The sequence below is a fragment of the Heterodontus francisci genome, chromosome 2, assembly GCF_036365525.1.
Source record: "Heterodontus francisci isolate sHetFra1 chromosome 2, sHetFra1.hap1, whole genome shotgun sequence".
NCBI lineage: Eukaryota > Metazoa > Chordata > Chondrichthyes > Heterodontiformes > Heterodontidae > Heterodontus > Heterodontus francisci.
The window spans coordinates 92,819,479-92,840,216 of NC_090372.1; the positions used below are offsets into that span (position 1 = coordinate 92,819,479).

The 20,738-nt window shown below is 42.2% G+C and overlaps 1 protein-coding gene across 4 annotated transcripts in view; it reads left to right on the forward strand.

Annotated features, from left to right (window-relative positions):
• Window positions 1–20,738, forward strand: part of igf2bp3 (insulin-like growth factor 2 mRNA binding protein 3) — a 195,778-nt gene that overhangs the window by 100,171 nt on the left and 74,869 nt on the right. For all 4 annotated transcript variants that reach the window (XM_068008850.1, XM_068008851.1, XM_068008853.1 and 1 more), the window contains exons 4-5: window positions 12,610–12,661; window positions 12,761–12,824. In XM_068008850.1, coding sequence (XP_067864951.1) covers window positions 12,610–12,661; window positions 12,761–12,824 — 116 coding nt within the window. The remainder of the gene's footprint in view (window positions 1–12,609; window positions 12,662–12,760; window positions 12,825–20,738) is intronic.

Consider the following 20,738-nt stretch of genomic DNA (forward strand, 5'->3'; position numbering starts at 1 on the left):
GTGTTGGCAGAAGTAGAGCTGGGTTCTTCAGCAAACGTGTAACCTGATTACATGCCCACATATGATCTGAGAGGAGGAGGGGAATCCCAGAATTGCGCGTACAGGGAAGGGAGCCATTGTTTCAAAATGCACTAGCTGCATCTAAATAGGCTGAAATTGAATTATACAAGGGAAGCAGTACAGAACTGGAAAATGAAAGATACATGTTGTAGGATATCATGATTAACCATGATTAATACAGAAGAAAAGGGGATGCATTAAAATGTTGAGTTCTATGATTAAATAGAAATTGAAACTGAACAAACTTAAAGGATAAGGCTCGTTCTTGCATCGCTAAAGGTGATCATGAAGAATATAGAAAGTGTAGTAAAGCGGTGAAAAGATAGATTAGATGACCTAAAAAGAAATAGTAATGGCTTCTGTAAACATATTAAAAAGTGAAAAGGGGTGGGACCACCCAGTGATGAGTCAGATTGTGATGAATGAAGGTATACTAGAATTATTAAATATTTTGCATGTTTGTTTTCAAGTGATCGTGTCAATGACACTGTAGGAGTACAGAGGAGGATGTGGAAGAATTAAGAGATAACTAGAAAACAAAGGGTTCTTCTAAAAACAGCAAAAAATTAGCAGAACTGTAGATTGGTAAGTCACTGGTTCAGTTGGTAGCACCCTCTCCTCTGAGTCAGTTTGTGGGTTCAAATCCCAATCCAGGGACTTGGGTAGAAAAATCTAGGATGACTATCCAGTGCCACATAGAGGGAATGCTACACTGTCAGAGGTGGCGTCTTTCAGATAGTTTGCTCTCTCAGGTGGACGTAAAAGATCCCATGACGGTATATCAAAGAGGAGCAGGGGAGTTCCCCCTGGTGTTCTGGCCAATATTTATCCCTCAATCAACATCACTAAAACAGATTATCTGGGAGTTATCACATTGTTGTTTGTGGAATTTTGCCTTGCACAAACTGGCTGCTGGGTCCTACCTTTACAACTAGGACTTCACTTCTTCAAAAGTACTTCTTTGGCTGTAAAGTACTTTGAGGCATCCTGAGGTTGTGAAAGATGCCATGTAAATGCAAGTTAGTGAGTTATATGGCATGTACTTTAGGCCATTAAGACAGCAGCAACTCTGCAATTTTTCAATCCTCATTCAGTCTGTAAATTATTTCATAGAGCTGAAGAACAGGCAAAATAACTACTTTCTTCAAGAAGGGGAAAAAGGGATAAACCATGTAACCATAGGCCAATTAGTCTAAGCACTGATTGTGGGCAGACTCTTGAAATCTGTAACTTGAGATAAAAGGAGTGTTTAACAAATAAATGGGTCAGTCAAGGACATTTTCTTTTATAGATAAGTCCTGTTGCATAAAAAAGTGATTGGATAGATGAAGAGAATGCAGTAGATGTCTTATACATAGGTCTACATTGCCATGTGATGAGGTGCCTCAAAAGAGGTTGGTTAAGAAAACTGAGGTGCATGGTGCAAGAGAAAACCTGGAAGTGAGAATAGGAAGGTGGATGACAGATTGCTAGTGGTGTATATCAGGTCAGTGCTTGGTTGACTTTTTGTTTTGCTAGCAAACACTTGAACTCATAGCATTTGCTCTCTCTTGCTGCTTATGCTTGCTTGCTTTGTTCATCTGCTCTATTGAATGATCCTTCCACCTGTGCACTTGCTTTGTTCTGTGTTTCTTTGTGTTCCAACCACCACACCCCACCCAATTTACTGGTGATCCAGAAGTAGATTTGTCAAGAAGGACTGTAAAAAGCCTTTCCAATGGTATAGACTGGTGGTAGCTTGAATTCACTTCAGCTATGGGTGAAGGAATATAATTTGGGAGGTAAAGTTATTAATGGATTGATCCTGTAAAGTGCAGGTGAACAGAGATGCTAAGGAGTTCACCTGCATAATTCCCTTCTAGCGCAGATGCAAATAGATGATGCAGAAAGGTATCTATACAATAGTATTAGGGATTTATAAAAGGCATAGAGTATAAGAGAAAAAATAAATTTGTATACAACACTGTTGGGCCACAGTTGGAGTGGTGAGTACAGTTTTGTGTTCTCCATTATTCAAAAAAAAATTGAAATCTTAAATGTTAGTGTAAATGGCCTAGGGTGCTGATATGAGGATGCATTTGAAATACTGGGACTATTTGCACTGGAGAACAAAATACTCTTTGATGTTATGCCCTCTAGTTACTTCCTGACCAGTGGGAATAACTTTTTTTCCCCAATTTACCTGATCAAAACACTCTAACAAATTTCCACGTAACCTTGTGTGTTCTAGTGAAAGAACTCCATTTTTTTCCTCGTGTCTCCTCATAATTAAAGCCTCTCTTCCCTAGTATCATAGTCAACCCATTCTGTATCACCTCCATGATTAAAACCCAGTACAGCATAAAATATAGCTGTTCATTATGGATGCTGATTTGAAATTTCCATCGGGATATGATCCACCACTGCACAATATAACAATACTGGAAATGCCAAATTGGTCACCACGTTGTATCTGCAAATGGATTAAAAGCAACTATATCAATTTGGTCTATTTGTAAAATTAATCTGTGTTCACATTTACCTGCAATACAAGGTTCACCTATAGATGATGCTGTTGGAGTTTTAAATGTTAGTCATAAAGAGAGATACAGCACTGAAACAGGCCCTTCAGCCCATCGAGTCTGTGCCAACCAACAACCACCCATTTATACAAATCCTGCATTAATCCCATATTCCCTTACATCCCCACCTTCCCTCCATTCTCCTACCACCTACCTACACTAGGGGCCAATGGCCAATTTACCTATCAACCTGCAAGTCTTTGGCTGTGATGAGGAAACCGGAGCACCCACTGGAAACCCACGCGGTCACAGGGAGAACTTGCAAACTCCGCACAGGCAGTGCCCAGAACTGAACCCGGGTCGCTGGAGCTGTGAGGCTGCGGTGCTAACCACTGCGCCAATGTGCAGCCCATGTTGAGCCAAAACCAGAAAATGCTGATTAACATGAGATACCAGACCACTTAACATTTTGGGTGCTGACCCCTCTTCAAAACTGGGAAAATAAAAGATGCCAAAGGGAAATAATAATCCAAGAAGGCCAGAAAGGGAGAAATAAGTCTGTTTTCAAAGAGGAGAGGGACTGGGTACAGTGGGGCAAAAAAGGGCCTCCAAAGCTAGAGATCCCTACATGACTAAAGATATAGAGGTTGAAATGCGACAGAAAAAGGAGGCTAATGACAATTGTAAGGTTCATAGGTTGAATATAGAAATTATAGAGATCTAAAAAGAGAATGGGGGCAAAGACAGAGTATGAAAATAGATTAGCAGCTAACATGTACAGCCTCCTATCTTCCACCCTCTGTAAATTTAAGCTCATCCAAAACACAGTTGCCTGTATGTTAAACTACACCAAATCCCATTCACCCATCACCCTCTGCTCAGGGCATTGATTAATTGAGAGCTAATGTGTCGGTTTTTAAAATTCTCATCTATGTTTTCAAATCCCTCCAGGCTTTTGCACCTCTCCATCTCTATTACCTCCTCTAGACCGACAGCCAGATATCTGCACTCCTCAAACGTTCGTCTCTCGAGCATCCCAAATTTTAATCGCTCTATCGTTGGCGGCTGGGTGTTCAGCTGCTAAGGCCCAAAGCTCCAGAATTCCCTCCGTAAATCTTTTTTCCTCCTTTAAAACTCTCCTTAAAACCAACTTCTTTTCTGCCCGAAAGTCCCCTTATATAGTGTAAAGCTTTGTTTGACACTGCTCCAATGAAGCACCTGGGCCATTTTGCTACGCTAGAGGCAGTTCATAAATGCAAGTTGTTACTTTTCTTGTTTTAGTAACTTCCTGGTGTGCAGTCTGCATGTTCCATTTTTTTTAAAAAATTCATTCCTGGAATGTGATCATCGCTGGCAAGGCCAGCATTTATTGCCCTTCCCCAATTGCCCTCGAGAAGGTGGTGGTGAGCTACCTTCTTGCACCACTGCAGTCCAGGTGGGGTAGATACACCCATGGTGCTGTTAGGAAGGGAGTTCTAGGATTTTGACTCAGCGACTGAAGGAACGGCGATATAGTTCCAAGTCAGGATGGTTTTTGGTTCAGAGGGGAACTTGCAAGTGGTGGTGTTCCCATGCGTCTGCTGCCCTTGTCCTTCTCGGTGGTAGAGGTCGCAGGTTTAGAAGGTGCTGTTGACGGAGCCTTGGTACATCTTGTATATGGTACACTTTGCTGCCACTATGCATCGGTGGAGGGAGTGAATGTTGAAGGTGCCAATCAAGCGGGCTGCTTTGTTCTGGATGGTGTCGAGCTTCTTGAGTGTTGGCACTTCACCCATCCAGGCAAGTGGAGAGTATTCCATCACATTCCTGACTGGTGCCTTATAGATGATGAACAGGCAGTGGGGAGTCAGCAGGTGAATTACTCGCTGCAGAGTTCCCAGCCTCTGACCTCCTCTTGTAGCCACAGCATTTACGTGGCTGGTCCAGTTCAGCTTCTGGTCAGTGGTGACCCGCAGGCTGTTGATGAGCGATTCGCCAATTGTAATGCTATTGAACATCAAGGGGAGATGGTTAGATTCTCTCTTGTTAGAGATGGTCATTGCCCTGCACTTGTGTGGCGCAACTGTTACTTGCCGCTTATCAGCCCAAGCCTGGATATTGTCCGGGTCTTGGACACGGGCTGCTTCAATATCTGAGAAGTCGCGAATGGTGCTGGACATTGTGCAATCATTAGCGAATATGCCCACTTCTAACCTTATGATGGAGTGAAGGTCATTGATGAGGCAGCTGAAGATGGTCAGGCCTAGGACAGTACCCTAAGGAACTCCTGCGGCAATGTCCTGGGACTGAAATGATTGACCTCCAACGACCATAACCATCTTTCTTTGTGCTAGGTGTGACTCCAACCAGTGGAGTGATTTCCCCTGATTCCCATTAACTCCAGTTTTGCTTGGGCTCCTTGATGCCATACTCTGTCAAATGCTGTCTCGATGTCAAGGGTTGTCACTCCCACCTCACCTCTTGATTTCAGCTCTTTTGTCCATGTTTGGACCAAGGCTGTAATGAGGTCAGGAGCTGAGTGGCCCTGGCGGAACCCAAACTGAGCATCACTGAGCAGGTTATTGGTAATCAAAATGGAGCTGTGTAAAAGGCTAGTTCGGCCACAACTGGAGTACTGTGTACAATTCTGGTTGTCACGCTACAGGAAGGATGTGATCGCACTGGAGAGAGTGCAGAGGAGATTCACCAGGATGTTGCCTGGGCTGGAGCATTTCAGCTATGAAGAGAGACTGAATAGGCTCGGGTGAAAAGGCTGAGGGTGGACCTGATAGAGATATACAAAATTGAGGGGCATAGATAGGGTAGATAGAAGCTTTTTCCCTTAGCAGAGGTATCAATAACTAGGGGGCATAGATTTAAGGTAAGGAGCAGGAGATTTAGATAGGATTTGAGGAAAATAAATTTCACCTGGAGCGTCGTTGGAATCTGGAACACACTGCCTGAAGGGGTGGTAGAGGCAGGAACCCTCACAACATTTAAGAAGTATTTAGATGAGCATTTGAAATGCCATAGCATACAAGGCTATAGGCAAAGTGGTGGAAAATGGGATTAGAATAGATAGGTGCTTGATGGCCAGCATGGACACGATAGGCCGAAGGGACTGTTTCTATGCTGTATAACACTGACTCGAAGTGACTCTTAATAGCATTGTCACTTTGCTGATGATCGGGAGTAGACTGATAAAGCAGTAATTGGGCTGCAGCAGTCTGTGCTGGCTGATGAGCAGCATTCAAAAAAAATAAACGGGAGTAGGTCATACAGACCCTTGAACCTGTCCCAGCATTTAATAAGATCATGGCTGATCCTCACCTCAACTTCACTTTCTTTCTTCTCCCCACCATCCACAAAATAACACAACTCCCAGAAATCTCACCACAGCCTTGAATATACTCAATGAAAAGGCACCCTGAGCCCTCTAGGATAGAGAATTTCAAAGATTCACAACCCTCTGAGTGAAGAAATTTCTCCTTATCTTGGGTTGAGAGGGCTGTCCTCTTAACCTGAAACTGTACCCCCTAATTCTAGTCTCTTCAGCCAGGGGAAGCAGCTTCTCAGCATTTACCCTGTCAACACTTTCAGAATCTTTTGCTTTAATCAGGCCACCTCTCATCTAAATTCCAGAGCATTTAGGCTCATTTTACTCCATCTCTCCTTGTTTGACAACCCTCTCACCCCAGGAATCAATCCAGTGAACCTTTGTTGCACCCCATATAAAGCAAGTATATCCTTCCTTCGGAACAGAGACCAAAACTGTGCACAGTACTCCAGGTGTTCTCATCGAAGTCTTGTAAAATTACAGCAAGACTTCCTTGAACTCTAACCTTCTTGCACTAAGTGTCAACATACTATTTACCTTCCTAATTGCTTGCTCCAGCTGCATGTTAACTTTGTGATTTGAACATGAGGACAGCCAAATTCCTCAACACCAACACTTAATAATTTTTCACCATTTTAAAAAGTTCTGTTTTTCTATTCTTCCTATGAAAGTGACTAACCTCTCATTTCCCACATTGTACTCCATCTGCCACCTCCTTGCCCACTGCCTTAATCTAAATGCCTTGCAGGCTCTTGGTGTGCTTAGAGTCATAGACTCATTTACAGCACAGAAGGAGGCAACTCAGCCCATTGAGCCCATTCTGGTTCTCCACAGAGCTATGCAGTCAGTCCCACTCCCTGGCTCGATCCCCATAGCCCTGCAAGTTGACCGTCGAACTTCATCTTGAAATCATTGGTCTCCACTTCCACCTTTTGTGGGCAGTGTGTTCAAGGCCATTATCAGCCGCTGCTTTTATTTATTTATTTATTAAAAGTGCTTCCTCATATTTCCCCCTGCATCTTTTGCCCAAAGCTTTCAATCTCTGTACCCTAGCCCTTGTACTGTTCATTAATGGGAACAGTTTTTCCCTGTCTAACTTGTCTGTCATAATCTTGTATACTTTTATTAAGTCTGCCCTCAATCTCCTTTTGTTCTAAGGAGCACAAACCCAGATTTTCCAACCTAACCTTGTAACTAAAATCCCCCATACCTGGAACCATTCTGGTAAATCTCCTGTGTACTTCTCAAGGGCATCCTTCCTAAAGTGTGGTGATTAGAACTGGAAGCAGAACTCCATTTGGGGCTTGATATCTTTATAAAGGTTCAGCATGACATCCCTGCTTTTGTACTTGGTGCCTCTATTTATAAAGCCCAAGATCCCATATGCTTTACTAACGACGCTCTCACTATGTCCTGCCACTTTCAAAGATCTATGCACATGCACCCCCAGGTCCCTCTGTTCCTGCACACTCATTAGAATTGTGCCATTAAGTCTATATTGCCTCTCCCTATTCCTTCTGCCAAAATGCATCATCTCACACATAAGTATTAAATTCCATCTGCCACCTCTCTGCCCATTCTGCTAACCTATCTATATCCTGTTGCAGGTGGTCATATCATCTGCACTGTTTGCCTCACCTCCAGGTTTGGTGTCGTCAGCAAATTGAGATTCTACTCTATTTGAAGATATAAGTCACTTGTATATAGCAAAGCAGTAGTCCCAGCACTGACCCTTGGGAAGCGTCACTGTCTACCATCCTTCAGTCTGAAAAACAATTATTTACTACAATGCTCTGTTTTCTGTCCTTAAGCCAATTTTGTATCCAGTTAAACACTGCCCCTCCTATTCAATGAGCCCCAATTTTGTTAACCAGCCTTTAAGTAGTATCTTATCAAAAGCTTTCTTCAATCCATATAAACAACATCCGCCAATATTCCTTTCATCCACCTTCTCTGTTACTTAATCAAAAAATTATATTAGTCAAGTGTGATCTGCCTTTTATAAATCCATGCTGGCTATCCTTAATTAACTCAAACCTCTAAGTGTCCATTGATTTCCCTGATTATTGTTTCTAAAACCTTACCCACCACTGTTGTTAAACTGACTGGCCTGTAGTTGCTAGGACTGTCCTTATACCCTTTCTCTCCAATCCTCTGGCACCTCGCCTGTATCCAATGCAGATTGGAAATTTGTGGCAAGCCCTTCCACTATCTCCACCCCACTTCCTTTAGTAACCTGGGATGCAAGCCATTTGGACCAGGTGACTTATCTACCCTAAGCATAGCCAACCTTTTTAGTACTTCCCTCCCAAGTTCAATTTTTATCCTATCCATTGCCTCTACTCTCTCTGCTTCTAACAATTATTTTGTAAGCCTCCATTTCCTTAGTGAATACTGATACAAAGTACTTATTTAAGTATATTAGCCTTGCTCTGTGCCTCTAAGCATATATTACCTTATCTGTCCCTTATAGGCCCCACTTCTCTTATTACTCATTTACTATTTAAAGCCAGTAGAAGATCTTTTGTGTTCCCTCTTATGTTGACTGCCATGCTATATTCATATTCTCTCTTTGCTAGTCTTATTTTCCTCTTCACCGCCCCTGTCTACCTATTGTATATGGCGTGGGTCTCACCTGATGAGTTCACCTTACGTGCATCTTACACCCTTTTTTTGGTTTCATCTTCATCTCTATCTGCCTCGTCAGCCAGGGAGCCCTCTTCTTGGTTCCCCTACCTTTTACCCTTGTGGAATGTTCCTAGCCTGTATCTGAAGCATCTCTTCCTTAAAGATAACCCATTGTTCCAAACAACTCTTCCTGCCAGTCTTTGGCTCCTTCCTACCCTGGCTAGATCCCTTCTCATTGTGTTGAAATTAGCCCTCTTCCAATGTAGACATTCTACCTTATTTTGTTCCTTGCTTTTCTACATTACTAGTCTAAACCTTATGATACAATGATCACTCTTACTGAAGTGCTCCCCCATAGGCACTTGGTCCACTTGGCCCACCTCATTTCCCAGAGCTGATTCAGCGATGCCTCTTTTCTAGTTGGGCTGAGAACATACTGATCAATGAAATAATCCTGAACGCAATCCAGAATTTCCTCCCTCTCCTTACCCTTTACCCTGAAACTATCCCAATTGATATTTGGGTAATTAAAGTCCCCCAATATCACCATTCTGTAGTTCTTGCACATCTGTGATTTCCCTACAGGTTTGCTGTACTACCCCTCTCTCTCTATTTGGAGGCCTATAGAATACCCCTAGTAGTGTGATCCTACCCTTTTTGCTCCTCAACTCTAATCAAATGGTTCTGTCCTTGCCCCTTCAAGGGCATCTGTTTCCAGAACTGCAATGTCTTTCTAATCAGGGCTGCCACCCCAGCTCACTTTTTTTCCTCCTTCTGTATCTTTTCTGAACACTTTGTATCCTTATATATTAAGCGCCTAGTCCTCGCTATCTTTAAGCCACGTTTCCATTATTGTCAACTCCATCATATTCCTATACTGCTATTTGTGCTTGTAGCTCACCAACCTTATTCACCACACTGTGTGTTTACGTACATGCATTGTAATCCTGTCTTTGCATTCCTCGTAGTCCTTCTCAGCCCACTCCCATCTAATACAGAACTACTCCCTTCTCTAGTACTGTCTAACACTCTCTCACCTGACCCCACTTAATGCTTTGCTATTTCCTACTCTGGTGCTACCTATCTCTTCCAATTCTCTGTGCACCTGGGTATTCCTGCTGCCAATTAGTTTAAGCCCTCCCCGATAGCACTAACAGGAAATTTGTCCCAGCTCTGTTCAGGTGCAACCCATCTGGCCTGTACAGGTCCTACCTGCTCCAGAACTGGTCACAGTGCCCCAGGAATCTAAAGCCCTCTCTCCTACACCATATTTCCAGCCACACATTCATCTGCACTATCCTCCAATTTCTATATTCACTTGCGCGCAGTACTGGAAGTAATCCGGAGGTTACTACTTTTGATAGCTTACTTTAATTAGAGATGGGCAATAAATGGTGGCCTTGCCCGTTACAGCCACATTACATGAACGAATTAAAAAAAACTTTCCCACCTAAATTTGTATCGTCGGCAAACTTGGATACATTACACTTGATCCCTTCATCTGTCATTTATAATTTATAAATAGCTGAGGCACCAGTGCTGATCTTTGCTGCAGCCCACAAGTAATAGTCTGCCAACTGAAAATGACCCATTTATTCCTGCTCTGTTTTCTGTCCTTTTCACCAATCCCCTCTCTATGCAATATATTATCCAACCCATGAACCCTGATCTTGTGCAACAACCTTTCTGTGGCACCTTATTGGATGTCTAATATTTCTGCACACTCGAATACTGAACTATTACTTGGCCTTCAATTCTTCATGATATCAGTAGTTATTGATTCGGTAAATCACATTTCCTCCTCCACCTTTGCCAATGTTGCCACTAGAACAATTACTCTTTCCCACCCTAATCATTCGCCTGGTATACCCCTTATCTCTGCTCCCTTAATTCTAAGGGATGCAGACTTGATGCCTTTGGTTAAACCAATTGTTTGCCATTCATCAAATCTGGCTAGACCACTTAAGCATTATCTGGCTATGCTCTCAGTACAAAAAACTGGGCACTATTCAAAGACCATCCAGGAAGGCAAAAATAAAACATGGCTTTTCTTCACTGTTAAAAGTCGTCTTAAACCATCCTGCCCTGCCTCCTTTACTCTCGCTTCCAACAATAAGTGCTATGAGCTCACAGACTTTCTTGATACAAAGATAGAGACCATCCAGTCAGCTACCTCTGCTGCTTCCCTCCTTTCTCCTAGCCCACTGGGCCTTACTTCATCTAAGGTTCCTCTAACTCCCTCTTTCAATCCCCCTCACCAGATTTCTACCCCTCTTATAGCTTCAAAACAACTATGATCAAAGTCCTGTTTGACTATGGTGTATATCACTCCATGACCCCTCAGCAGCTTGTGACATCATCATACCATCCTTCTCTAATGCCTCTCCTCCATTGGTGAGCTCCATGGAATTGCCCTCATTTGGAGTCAGGGGCCAAGTAGCAGACTTGATAGTAAACTGGCTACAAAACAGAAAATAGAATAGGAATTTTGGGAAGTTGCTCAGCCTGGTGTAAGGCGGAACTGTTATTCCATGGGGGTAGCTGCTGGGACCACTGTGGTTCACCATTTGCATACATAATTTGGACTCTGGAATCGGAAGTACTGTACCAAAATGTGTGGCTGATACAAAATTGGTGGATATTGTTAATATTGAGGGAGACTGCAACAAAATACAAGAAAACATTAGCTGTCTTGTAGAATGGGCATGTAAATGGCAAATGAATTTCAACACACATAACTGTGAGGTGTTGCATTTTAGTAGGAGTAAGGATGCTACCCACGTGGAAAGTAAGTGTCTAAATGAGGTGGAGGCACAAAGGAATCTAGGGGTACAGATTCACAAAGTTAAAAGTACCAGCAGTTTTTTAAAAAAAGAAAATAATAAATACAAAGGGGAGCAGTTATGTTGAAATTACAGAATTTTGGTTAGACAGCATTTGGAGCGTTATGCACAGTTCTGGTCTCCATATTGCAAAAAGTGTATGCAAGTACTGGAGAAAGAACAAAAAGGTTTACAAAGAATGTCTTAGATAATATTGAGAGGGTGCAGCTATCAGGATAAACTGAACGGGTAGGGACTCTTCCATAAGAGAGGGCTAAGAGGTGATCTGATAGAAGTCTAAGATTATGAAAAGGCTTGATGGTGTTTCCATTTGTGGGAGAGACCTCAACAAGGGACCACAAAAATAAGATGGCCACTAATCCAATAAGGGATTCGGGAGAAACTTCTTTACCCAGAGAGAATGTGAAACTGCAGTAAAGGAGAATCTACATAAGCACATGAGAAAGAAAGGAATAGGAGGATACAGTATGTTGATATGGTTAGCTGAAATATGGTGTGGAGCATAAACACCCAGCATAGACCTGGGCCAAATGGCCTGTTTTTGTGCTGTAAAATCTATTTAATTCTATGCAACTGGTACAGTTGAAATATTCTATACAATACCTATAGGAAAAAAATAAATGGGAGGAAAATGAGAATTTTTAAGTGACGCTTGCTATTTGCTTCAGGGGATCCTATGTTTCAGTGCTGCTTTTTAATATAAAAAAGTTGAGTAATCAAAAGTAGAATCATTGTTTAAATTTCATAATTATAGTTTTTAACTTTAAGAATCTTGTTCAAACTTTCTAAATTATTCTTTTCCACTCCTCAGTTTAAAAGTAGGCAGGAATCCTGAATGAATATGGTATTTAAGATTCTGAAAAAGTCTGCATGTATTTCTAGCTGTTAATGGTTACAGGAAGTAGAACATGTTCTATGTAATCACTTTTTGTAATAGCCGGTACTATTGTACTATGGTTCAGACTGAGTAATTGCATAAATGTTGCACTTGTTTCATACAATGCATCTTAAGGTTGGGTCTGTATACAGTGGGCTATAATGCCCATGGGCAGATCACCAACAAAGCATTTTCCCCTGTGGTAAGAAAATTGCAAAGATTTCTTTGTCGTGCAGGAATGTAATGCTGATAATTGCAATGGATATACCAAATGTATGTAGGGCTAATGCATTCTTGTTTCATGAATATCTCAACTTTGAATTCTTTGGGGAAAAATGCATGCTCCTGAGTATATTCACTTCCCATGCCTTCATTTTGTTCTAGGTCTTGGATAGTTTGTTAGCTCAATATGGTTCAGTAGAGAACTGTGAACAAGGTATGTAACTGAAATAAGTATTTTTAGTATTTATAAATCACTATTATACTTGTTAACTCTTCATTTTTTAACATCACTGTTACACTTTTTGTTCTACAGTAAACACAGAAACAGAGACTGCAGTAGTGAATGTTACATACTCTACCAAGGAACATGCTAGACAGTGAGTATTGTATGTATAATTGTTCAAAGTCCTTTCAATTGTGGAAATGTTAATTGAAGATTCACCACACAGGCGTATTTCTCCTGAAGATCCAAGAGTATTTTTATTTCCGATCTCTCCTCCTCTATCATAATTCCAAATGTTAGCACTTAATTACATAAAATGTACAGGACAGAAATGGGCCATGCAAAAGCAAAATACTGCTGATGGAAATCTGAATTAAAAACAGAAAATGCTGGAAATACTCTGGTCACACAACAGTAGAGAGAGAGTGTTATTTCAGGTTGGTGACCTTTTTATCAGAACTGGAAGTTGTTACAAATGTAAACCGTTTTTAAGCAAATACAAAGGCAGGGGAGAGAAGAAAAGAACAAAAGAAGAAGGTCTGTGATAAGGTGGAAGACAGGAGTTATGGAATGATAGAGCAAGGCAAAAGGCAATGGTAATGGTAGAAGTAAAGATAACAAAAGATGGGTCGAGAGTAGCTGTAAATGATGTGAAAGTGCTTCTATTAATTTTTTTTGGGGACTCGTAGTTGAAGATTGTGGAGATGGATTCATTTGGGACAGAAGTGATTCCATAGATGCTGGACTTTGTTTTTTTTAAAAAGGTCACTGGAAGGACCTGAACTTTCTGTTTAAAACATTTATTGGATGTCACGTGTCTTAAGCTAAATAAGCAACAGAAGTCTTGGTGACCAGGGGGAGTTGTTTACAGAGAAGTGACATGTCAAGATTTATGGTAGTCAGGTGTTGGTATCTTTTTGGAATGTTGTTTTGACTCATTTGGGTTTATAGTCTGCTGAGATACCCCCAGATCATCTTTTCTCCACCTCCTGAGAAACCATGAGGATCCTGTGTGAGCTGAAACCCCTGCTACCGCATTTCGCTTGGAAAGCCTGCTCGACTAATCCTTGATGTCGCCCGAAGAGAGCTACTCCAAAAAGATTCCAGTGACAGCTGTCTACATGTATTTGGGATGCCAGAATAAAGGAACGACTGATATCATTCCATATCTTCTCCTGCTTCAAGAATTAACAAGTATTTAGCCAAAGTTTTTTTGTCTTTTTTTGTAAAAAGATCTCTGCAGAGAAAACTTTATTTTTTCTTTAACTGGGAACGTTCGTTTTTCAATCCTGTGTTCATCCTTTACATCTTTACTGAATAAGTCTAGTTTTATAATTTAATAAATTTGTTGTCTAAGAAACCTGGTTGGTGAATTTTATTCTGAAATAAAAATGTAGTATATAATTGGCCGCATCAGTAACTGGGTAAAAATTTCAATATGTGTTGTGACCTGTGGAGAAGTGGAACTAGCAAAAGACAGTGCACTCCTCCTGCCTCAGTCGTAACATATAATTGGGGGCTCTGTGTGGGATAAAGCCAATGACGTGCAATTAGAAGTGGGATAATAGTAATTGAAAAGGGGAAAAGTAAAACACTAAGCTTCTCGTGCATTAGAGTGACGTTTAAATTATTGGAATGGCTTTGTCAGTTGATACGACCTTTCTGGGGAGGGAGGATTTATCCCCGAGTGATTTGAAAACCTTAACCAAGGCTAGGCTAAAGGAATTGTCAGAAAAGTTAGAGTTAAAACCAGGGGCTAAGAAAGCAGACGTAATTGAAGTAATAGCACAGCATTTGAAATTGGAAGAAGGAGAAGGCAATCTGATGAGTCTTCAGTTGAATTAGCTAGAATTCCGTTGCAGATGAAGCAGTTTGAACAGGAAAGAAAATTGGCAATGAAGAAATGTGAACTTGAAAGAGAGGAAAGGGCAAAAGGGAGAGCATTTCAAAGGGAAAGAGGCAGGAGAGAGAAAGGGCATTAGAATTTTAAAATATGGAACTAAAACAAAAGTGTGACCTTGACTCCAGTGAAATTTCTAGTGAGGAAAAGGCTGATTCCAGCCCAGGACTAAGTGGAGAGATGTTTAGTGACTAGGGGGAGTTGTTTACAGAGAAATGATATGTCAAGATTTATGGTGATTAAGAGTTGGTTTCTTTTTGGAATATTGTATTGAATCAGTTGGGTTTGTAGCCTGCTGAGAAACACCCAGCTCATATTTTCTCCATCTCTGAGAATCCTGTGTGAACTGAAACCTCTGATGCCATATTTCGCCTGGAAAGCCTGCCAGACTAATCTTCGTCACCTGAAGAGAACTGCTCCAAAAAGATCCCAGTGACAGCCATCTACTCTTATTTCAATAAAGAGACAACTGATATCATTCCATATCTTCTCCTTCAAGAATTAAGAAGTATTTGGCCAAAGTTTTTTTTTGTTAGAAAATCTCTGCAGAGAAAACTTACTTTTCTTTAACCTGTGTGGGGGGGAGGGGGGCTATTTTTTAATGGGAACTTTCATATTTTCTTTCCATCTTTACTGAAGTCTTTTTATAATTAATTTTGTTAATTCAAGAAATCTGGTTGGTGGATTTTTTTCTGAAGAGCTAGAGCTCTTCGGGAGGGTTTAAACTAGTTTGGCAGGGGGATGGGAACCGGAGCCACGGATCAGTCGATGGGGTAGCTGTTGAACAGGCAGATACCGAGTGCAGAGAGTCTGTGAGGAAGGTTAGACAGTTGACAGGGCAAAATTGCAGCCAGTATGATGGGTTGATGTGTGTCTATTTTAACGCAAGAAGTGTCAGGAATAAGGGTGATTAACTTAAGAGCATGGATCAGTACTTGGAGCTGTGATGTTGTGGCCATTACGGAGATGTGGATATCACAGGGGCAGGAATGGATGTTGGATGTTCCGGGGTTTAGATGTTTCAAAAGGAATAGGGAGGGAGGTAAAAGAGGTGGGGGAGTGGCATTGCTAATCAGGGATAGTATCACAGCTGCAGAAAGGGAGGTCGTCGAGGAGGGTTTGACTACTGAGTCATTATGGGTGGAAGTCAGAAACAGGAAAGTCACTGTTGGGAGTTTTCTATAGACACCCCAATAGCAACAGAGACACAGAGGAACAGATTGGGAGGCAGATTTTGGAAAGGTGCAGAAGTAACAGGGTTGTTGTCATGGTGACTTCAACTTCCCGAATATTGATTGGAACCTCCTTAGTGCAAATAGTTTGGATGGAGCAGTTTTTGTCAGGTGTGTCCAGGAAGGCTTCCTGATTCAATATGTAGATAGGCCGACTAGAGGGGGAGACTATGTTGGACTTGGTGCTTGGCAACGAACCAGGCCAGGTGGCAGATCTCTCGGTGGGAGAGCATTTCGGTGATAGTGATCACAACTCCCTGACCTTTACTATAGTCATGGAGAGGGACAGGAGCAGACGGGATGGGAAAATATTTAATTGGGGGAGGGGGAATTACAATGCTATTAGGCAGGAACTGGGGAGCATAAATTGGGAACAAATATTCTCAGGAAAATGCACAACAGAAATGTGGAGGTTGATTAGGGAGCACTTGCTGCGACTGCTGGATAGGTTTGTCCCGATGAGGCAGGGAAAGGATGGTAGGGTGAAGGAACCTTGGATGACAAGAGATGTGGAACAGCTAGTTATGAGGAAGAAGGAAGCTTACTTAAGGTTGAGGAAGCAAGGATCAGACAGGGCTCGAGAGGGTTACAAGGTAGCCAGGAAGGAACTGAAGAATGGACTTAGGAGAGCTAGAAGAGGACATGAAAAAGTCTTGGCGGGTAGGATTAAGGAAAATCCCAAGGCGCTCTACACTTGTGAGGAACAAGAGGATGGCCAGAGTGAGGGTAGGGCCGATCAGGGATAGTGGAGGGAACTTGTGCCTGGAGTCGGAGGAGGTAGGGGAGGTCCTAAATAAATACTTTGCTTCAGTATTCACTAGTGAGAGGGACCTGGTCGTTTGTGAGGACAGCATGGAACAGGCTGATATGCTCGAACAGGTTGAGGTTAAGAGGGAGGATGTGCTGGAAATTTTGAATGATATGAGGACAGATAAGTCCCCGGGGCCAGACGGGATATACCCAAGGATATTACGGGAAGCGAGGGAAGAGATTGCTGCGCCTTTGGCGATTATCTTTGCGTCTTCACTGTCCACTGGAGTAGTACCGGATGATTGGAGGGTGGCAAATGTTGTTCCCTTGTTCAAGAAAGGGAATAGGGATAACCCTGGGAATTATAGACCAGTCAGTCTTACGTCGGTAGTGGGCAGATTATTGGAGAGGGTTCTGAGAGACAGGATTTATGATTATTTGGAAAAGCATGGTTTGATTAGAGACAGTCAGCATGGCTTTGTGAGGGGCAGGTCATGCCTCACAAGCCTTATTGAATTCTTTGAAGATGTGACAAAACACATTGATGAAGGAAGAGCAGTGGATGTGGTGTATATGGATTTTAGCAAGGCGTTTGATAAGGTTCCCCATGGTAGGCTCATTCAGAAAGTGAGGAGGCATGGGATTCAGGGAAAGTTGGCTGTCTGGATACAAAATTGGCTGGCCCATAGAAGTCAGAGGGTGGTAGTAGATGGAAAGTATTCAGCATGGAGCTGTGTGACCAGTGGTGTTCCGCAGGGATCTGTTCTGGGACCTCTGCTCTTTGTGATTTTTATAAATGATTTGGATGAGGAAGTGGAAGGCTGGGTTAGCAAGTTTGCCGATGACACGAAGGTTGCTGGAGTTGTGGATAGTGTGGAAGGCTGTTGTAGGTTGCAACGGGACATTGACAGGATGCAGAGCTGGGCTGAGAAGTGGCAGATGGAGTTCAACCTGGAAAAGTGTGAAGTGATTCATTTTGGAAGGTCGAATTTGAATGCGGAATACAGGCTTAAAGGCAGGATTCTTGGTAGTGTGGAGGAACAGAGGGATCTTGGGGTCCATGTCCATAGATTGCTCAAAGTTGCCACCCAAGTTGATAGGGTTGTTAAGAAGGCGTATGGTGTGTTGGCTTTCATTAACAGGGGGATTGAGTTTAAGAGCCGCGAGGTTATGCTGCAGCTCTATAAGGCCCTGGTTCGATCACACTTGGAATATTGTGTTCAGTTCTGGTCGCCTCATTATAGGAAGGATGTGGAAGCTTTAGAGAGGGTGCAGAGGAGATTTACCAGGATGCTGCCTGGACTGGAGGGCATGTCTTACGAAGAAAGATTGAGGGAGCTAGGGCTTTTCTCATTGGAGCGAAGAAGGATGAGAGGTGACTTGATAGAGGTGTACAAGATGATAAGAGGCATAGATGGAGTGGATAGCCAGAGACTTTTTCCAAGGGTGGAAAGGGCTGTCACCAGGGGGCATAATTTTAAGGTGATTGGAGGAAGGTTTTGGGGAGATGTCCGAGGTAGGTTCTTTACACAGTGGTGGGTGCGTGGAATGCGCTGCCAGCGGTGGTAGTAGAAGCAGATACATTAGGGACATTTAAGCGACTCTTGGATAGGTACATGGATGATAGTAGAATGAAGGGTAGGTAGTTAGTTTGATCTTTGAGTAGGTTAAAGGTTCGGCACAACATCGTGGGCCGAAGGGCCTGTACTGTTCTATGTTCTGTATAATATGCCGTATCAGTAATGGGGTAAACATTTAAATATATGTTGTGACCTGTGGAGAAGTGGAACTAAAGAAAGACTGCACTCCTCCAGCCTCGGTCGTAACAATAACCACAGCAGAACCGTTACTAGCACTTGCTGTTCAAAAAATAGGACCAGTGATTATAATCTGGTGGTGAAGTCAATGTTACGTCTGAATGGACTGTAAAGTGCTTAATCCCAAGAGGAGAAACAGTAACTCAAGTTTTCATTGAACTATGTTGGAACAGTAAGGAAGCTGACAGCAATGATGTCAGAGTGGGATGGAGAAATAAAATGGCAAATGACTGCAAGATTAGGGTCATGCTTGCAGACTGAATGCTTTGCTGAAGTCTGATCACCCAATATGTTTGGTCCTCCCAATATGGAGGAGAAAACATTGTGAGCAGCAAATATAGCATACTAAGATGAATATAGTATACTAAGTTTAAAAAGACAAGTAAATCTTTTTCACCTGGAAGGTAGGATGAGAAAAGGTATATGTCATATATCCTGCGCTTGTGCGGGAAGGTGCTCTGGGAAGGGGAGCAGGTGATACAAGAGTGGACCAGGGTATCTCAGAGAAAATGGACTCTTTGCTCCACTACCAACATTCCAATGTGTTTAATGGCAGAATCGTGGTGCAGATGGCCAAAGATGATGCATTGTACATGGAGGCTGGTGGAGTGAAAGGTGAGGACAAGGGGGACCAGACTGTGGTTTTGGGTGGGGTGAAGGCAGAAGTAAGGAAATGGGATGCATACAGTTGAGTGCCTTATCAACCACAGTGGAGAGAAATCCTCGCTTAAGAAAAAGGAATGCATATTGGAAGCACTGATGTGGAAGGTGGCATTGTCTGAACAGATGCGACAGGAACCGAGAAACTGAGAGAATGGAATTAGAGTCCTTACAGAAGTCGGGTGGGAGGAGTTATAATCAACAGCTGTGGGTGTCTGGCTTGTCGATATTACTTGACACCTTAGCCCCAGAAATGGTGATAGAAAGCAAGGATGGGAAATCAGCCATTCGGCCCAACTGTTCCATTTTTATGTTCCTTGCAGCTCCTTCCATCCCTTGTCATCTAAACCCGTGAGAGTAACCACCTATTCCTTTCTCTCATTTATCGAGCTTCCCCTTATGCATCTATGCTATTCACTGCAATTACGCTATTGAAAGCTCTTCATTCTAACCAAACTCAGATAATGTTTCTCCTGAATTCCTTATTGGATTTATTAGTACCAGTCTTATGGCCCCTACTTTCTGTCTCTCCACAAGTGGAAATATTTTCTCTGTCTACCCTATCAAACCTTTTCATAATCTTGAAGACCTCAAACAGGTCACCCCTTAGTCTTTTCTACAGGTCCGTTCAATTTTTCCTGATGGTTATAACTTAATTCTGATATTTTCCTTTTAAATCTTGCAACTTCTCCAGTGCCTGTATATCCTTTCTGTAATATAGAAACCAGACTGCACGGTAAGTCTTTATACGCTTACAAGCTTTTGTTACAGACACAATCAACAAGACAGCTTTCAGCATGTTCGTGGCCCGTGCGTGCATCGGTGAGTCCCCAATTAATGCCCACCACAGATGCTGCCAGACCTGCTGAGTTTTTCTAGCCCTTTGTTTTTATATGCACAGTAATAAGTGTGGTCTAACCAAGGTTCTGTACAATTTAGCATACTTTATCTCCTTTTCAGTTCTATTCCTCTAGAAATGAAACCCATGTGCTTTGTTTGCTTTTTTATTTATTATTAACCTGTCACTACTTTTAGTAATTTTGTTTATCTGCATCCCAATCCCTTTGTTAATTGGACAACAATTGGGTGGTTAATTGTATTCAGGTGGTGGGCATTAATTGGGGACTCACCTCTGCATGCGCGTGCGCCACGAACATGCCGAAAGAGGTCTTGTTGACTGTAATAAAAGCTTGTAAGCGTATAAAGACTTAGTTTCACATCTATCCTTCACCATCTGACTCTCCATCTGAATTGCAATGCCCTTTGTTTCTCCACCCCATTTAGACTCTTTGGAAAATAGAGAATGTGGCTTCTTTATTCTTCCTACCAAAGTGCACCAACTGACGCTTCTTGAAATTTTTTGCATTTGCATGCCCATTCTGCAAGTTTATTAATGTCATCTTAGATTTTGTCACATTCTTCATTTTAACTGTTCCCCCAATTTGGTGACACCTGCAAATGTAGTAATTGTGCTTCTAATACCCAAATCTGTAAATGGTGAACAGTAATGGCCTCCACATCAGTGCCTGGGGAACACAGCTTCCCTCTTTGCACTAGTCTGTGTAAATACCTTTAACCCCTACTGTCTCTTTTTTTTCTTGTAGCCAGCCTGCTATCCATTCTGCTACTTGTTCTCTGACTCCACATGCTCTATACTATTTTAAAATTCTTTTCACTTTTTCGTTAATTTTAATTATTTTAATACAACC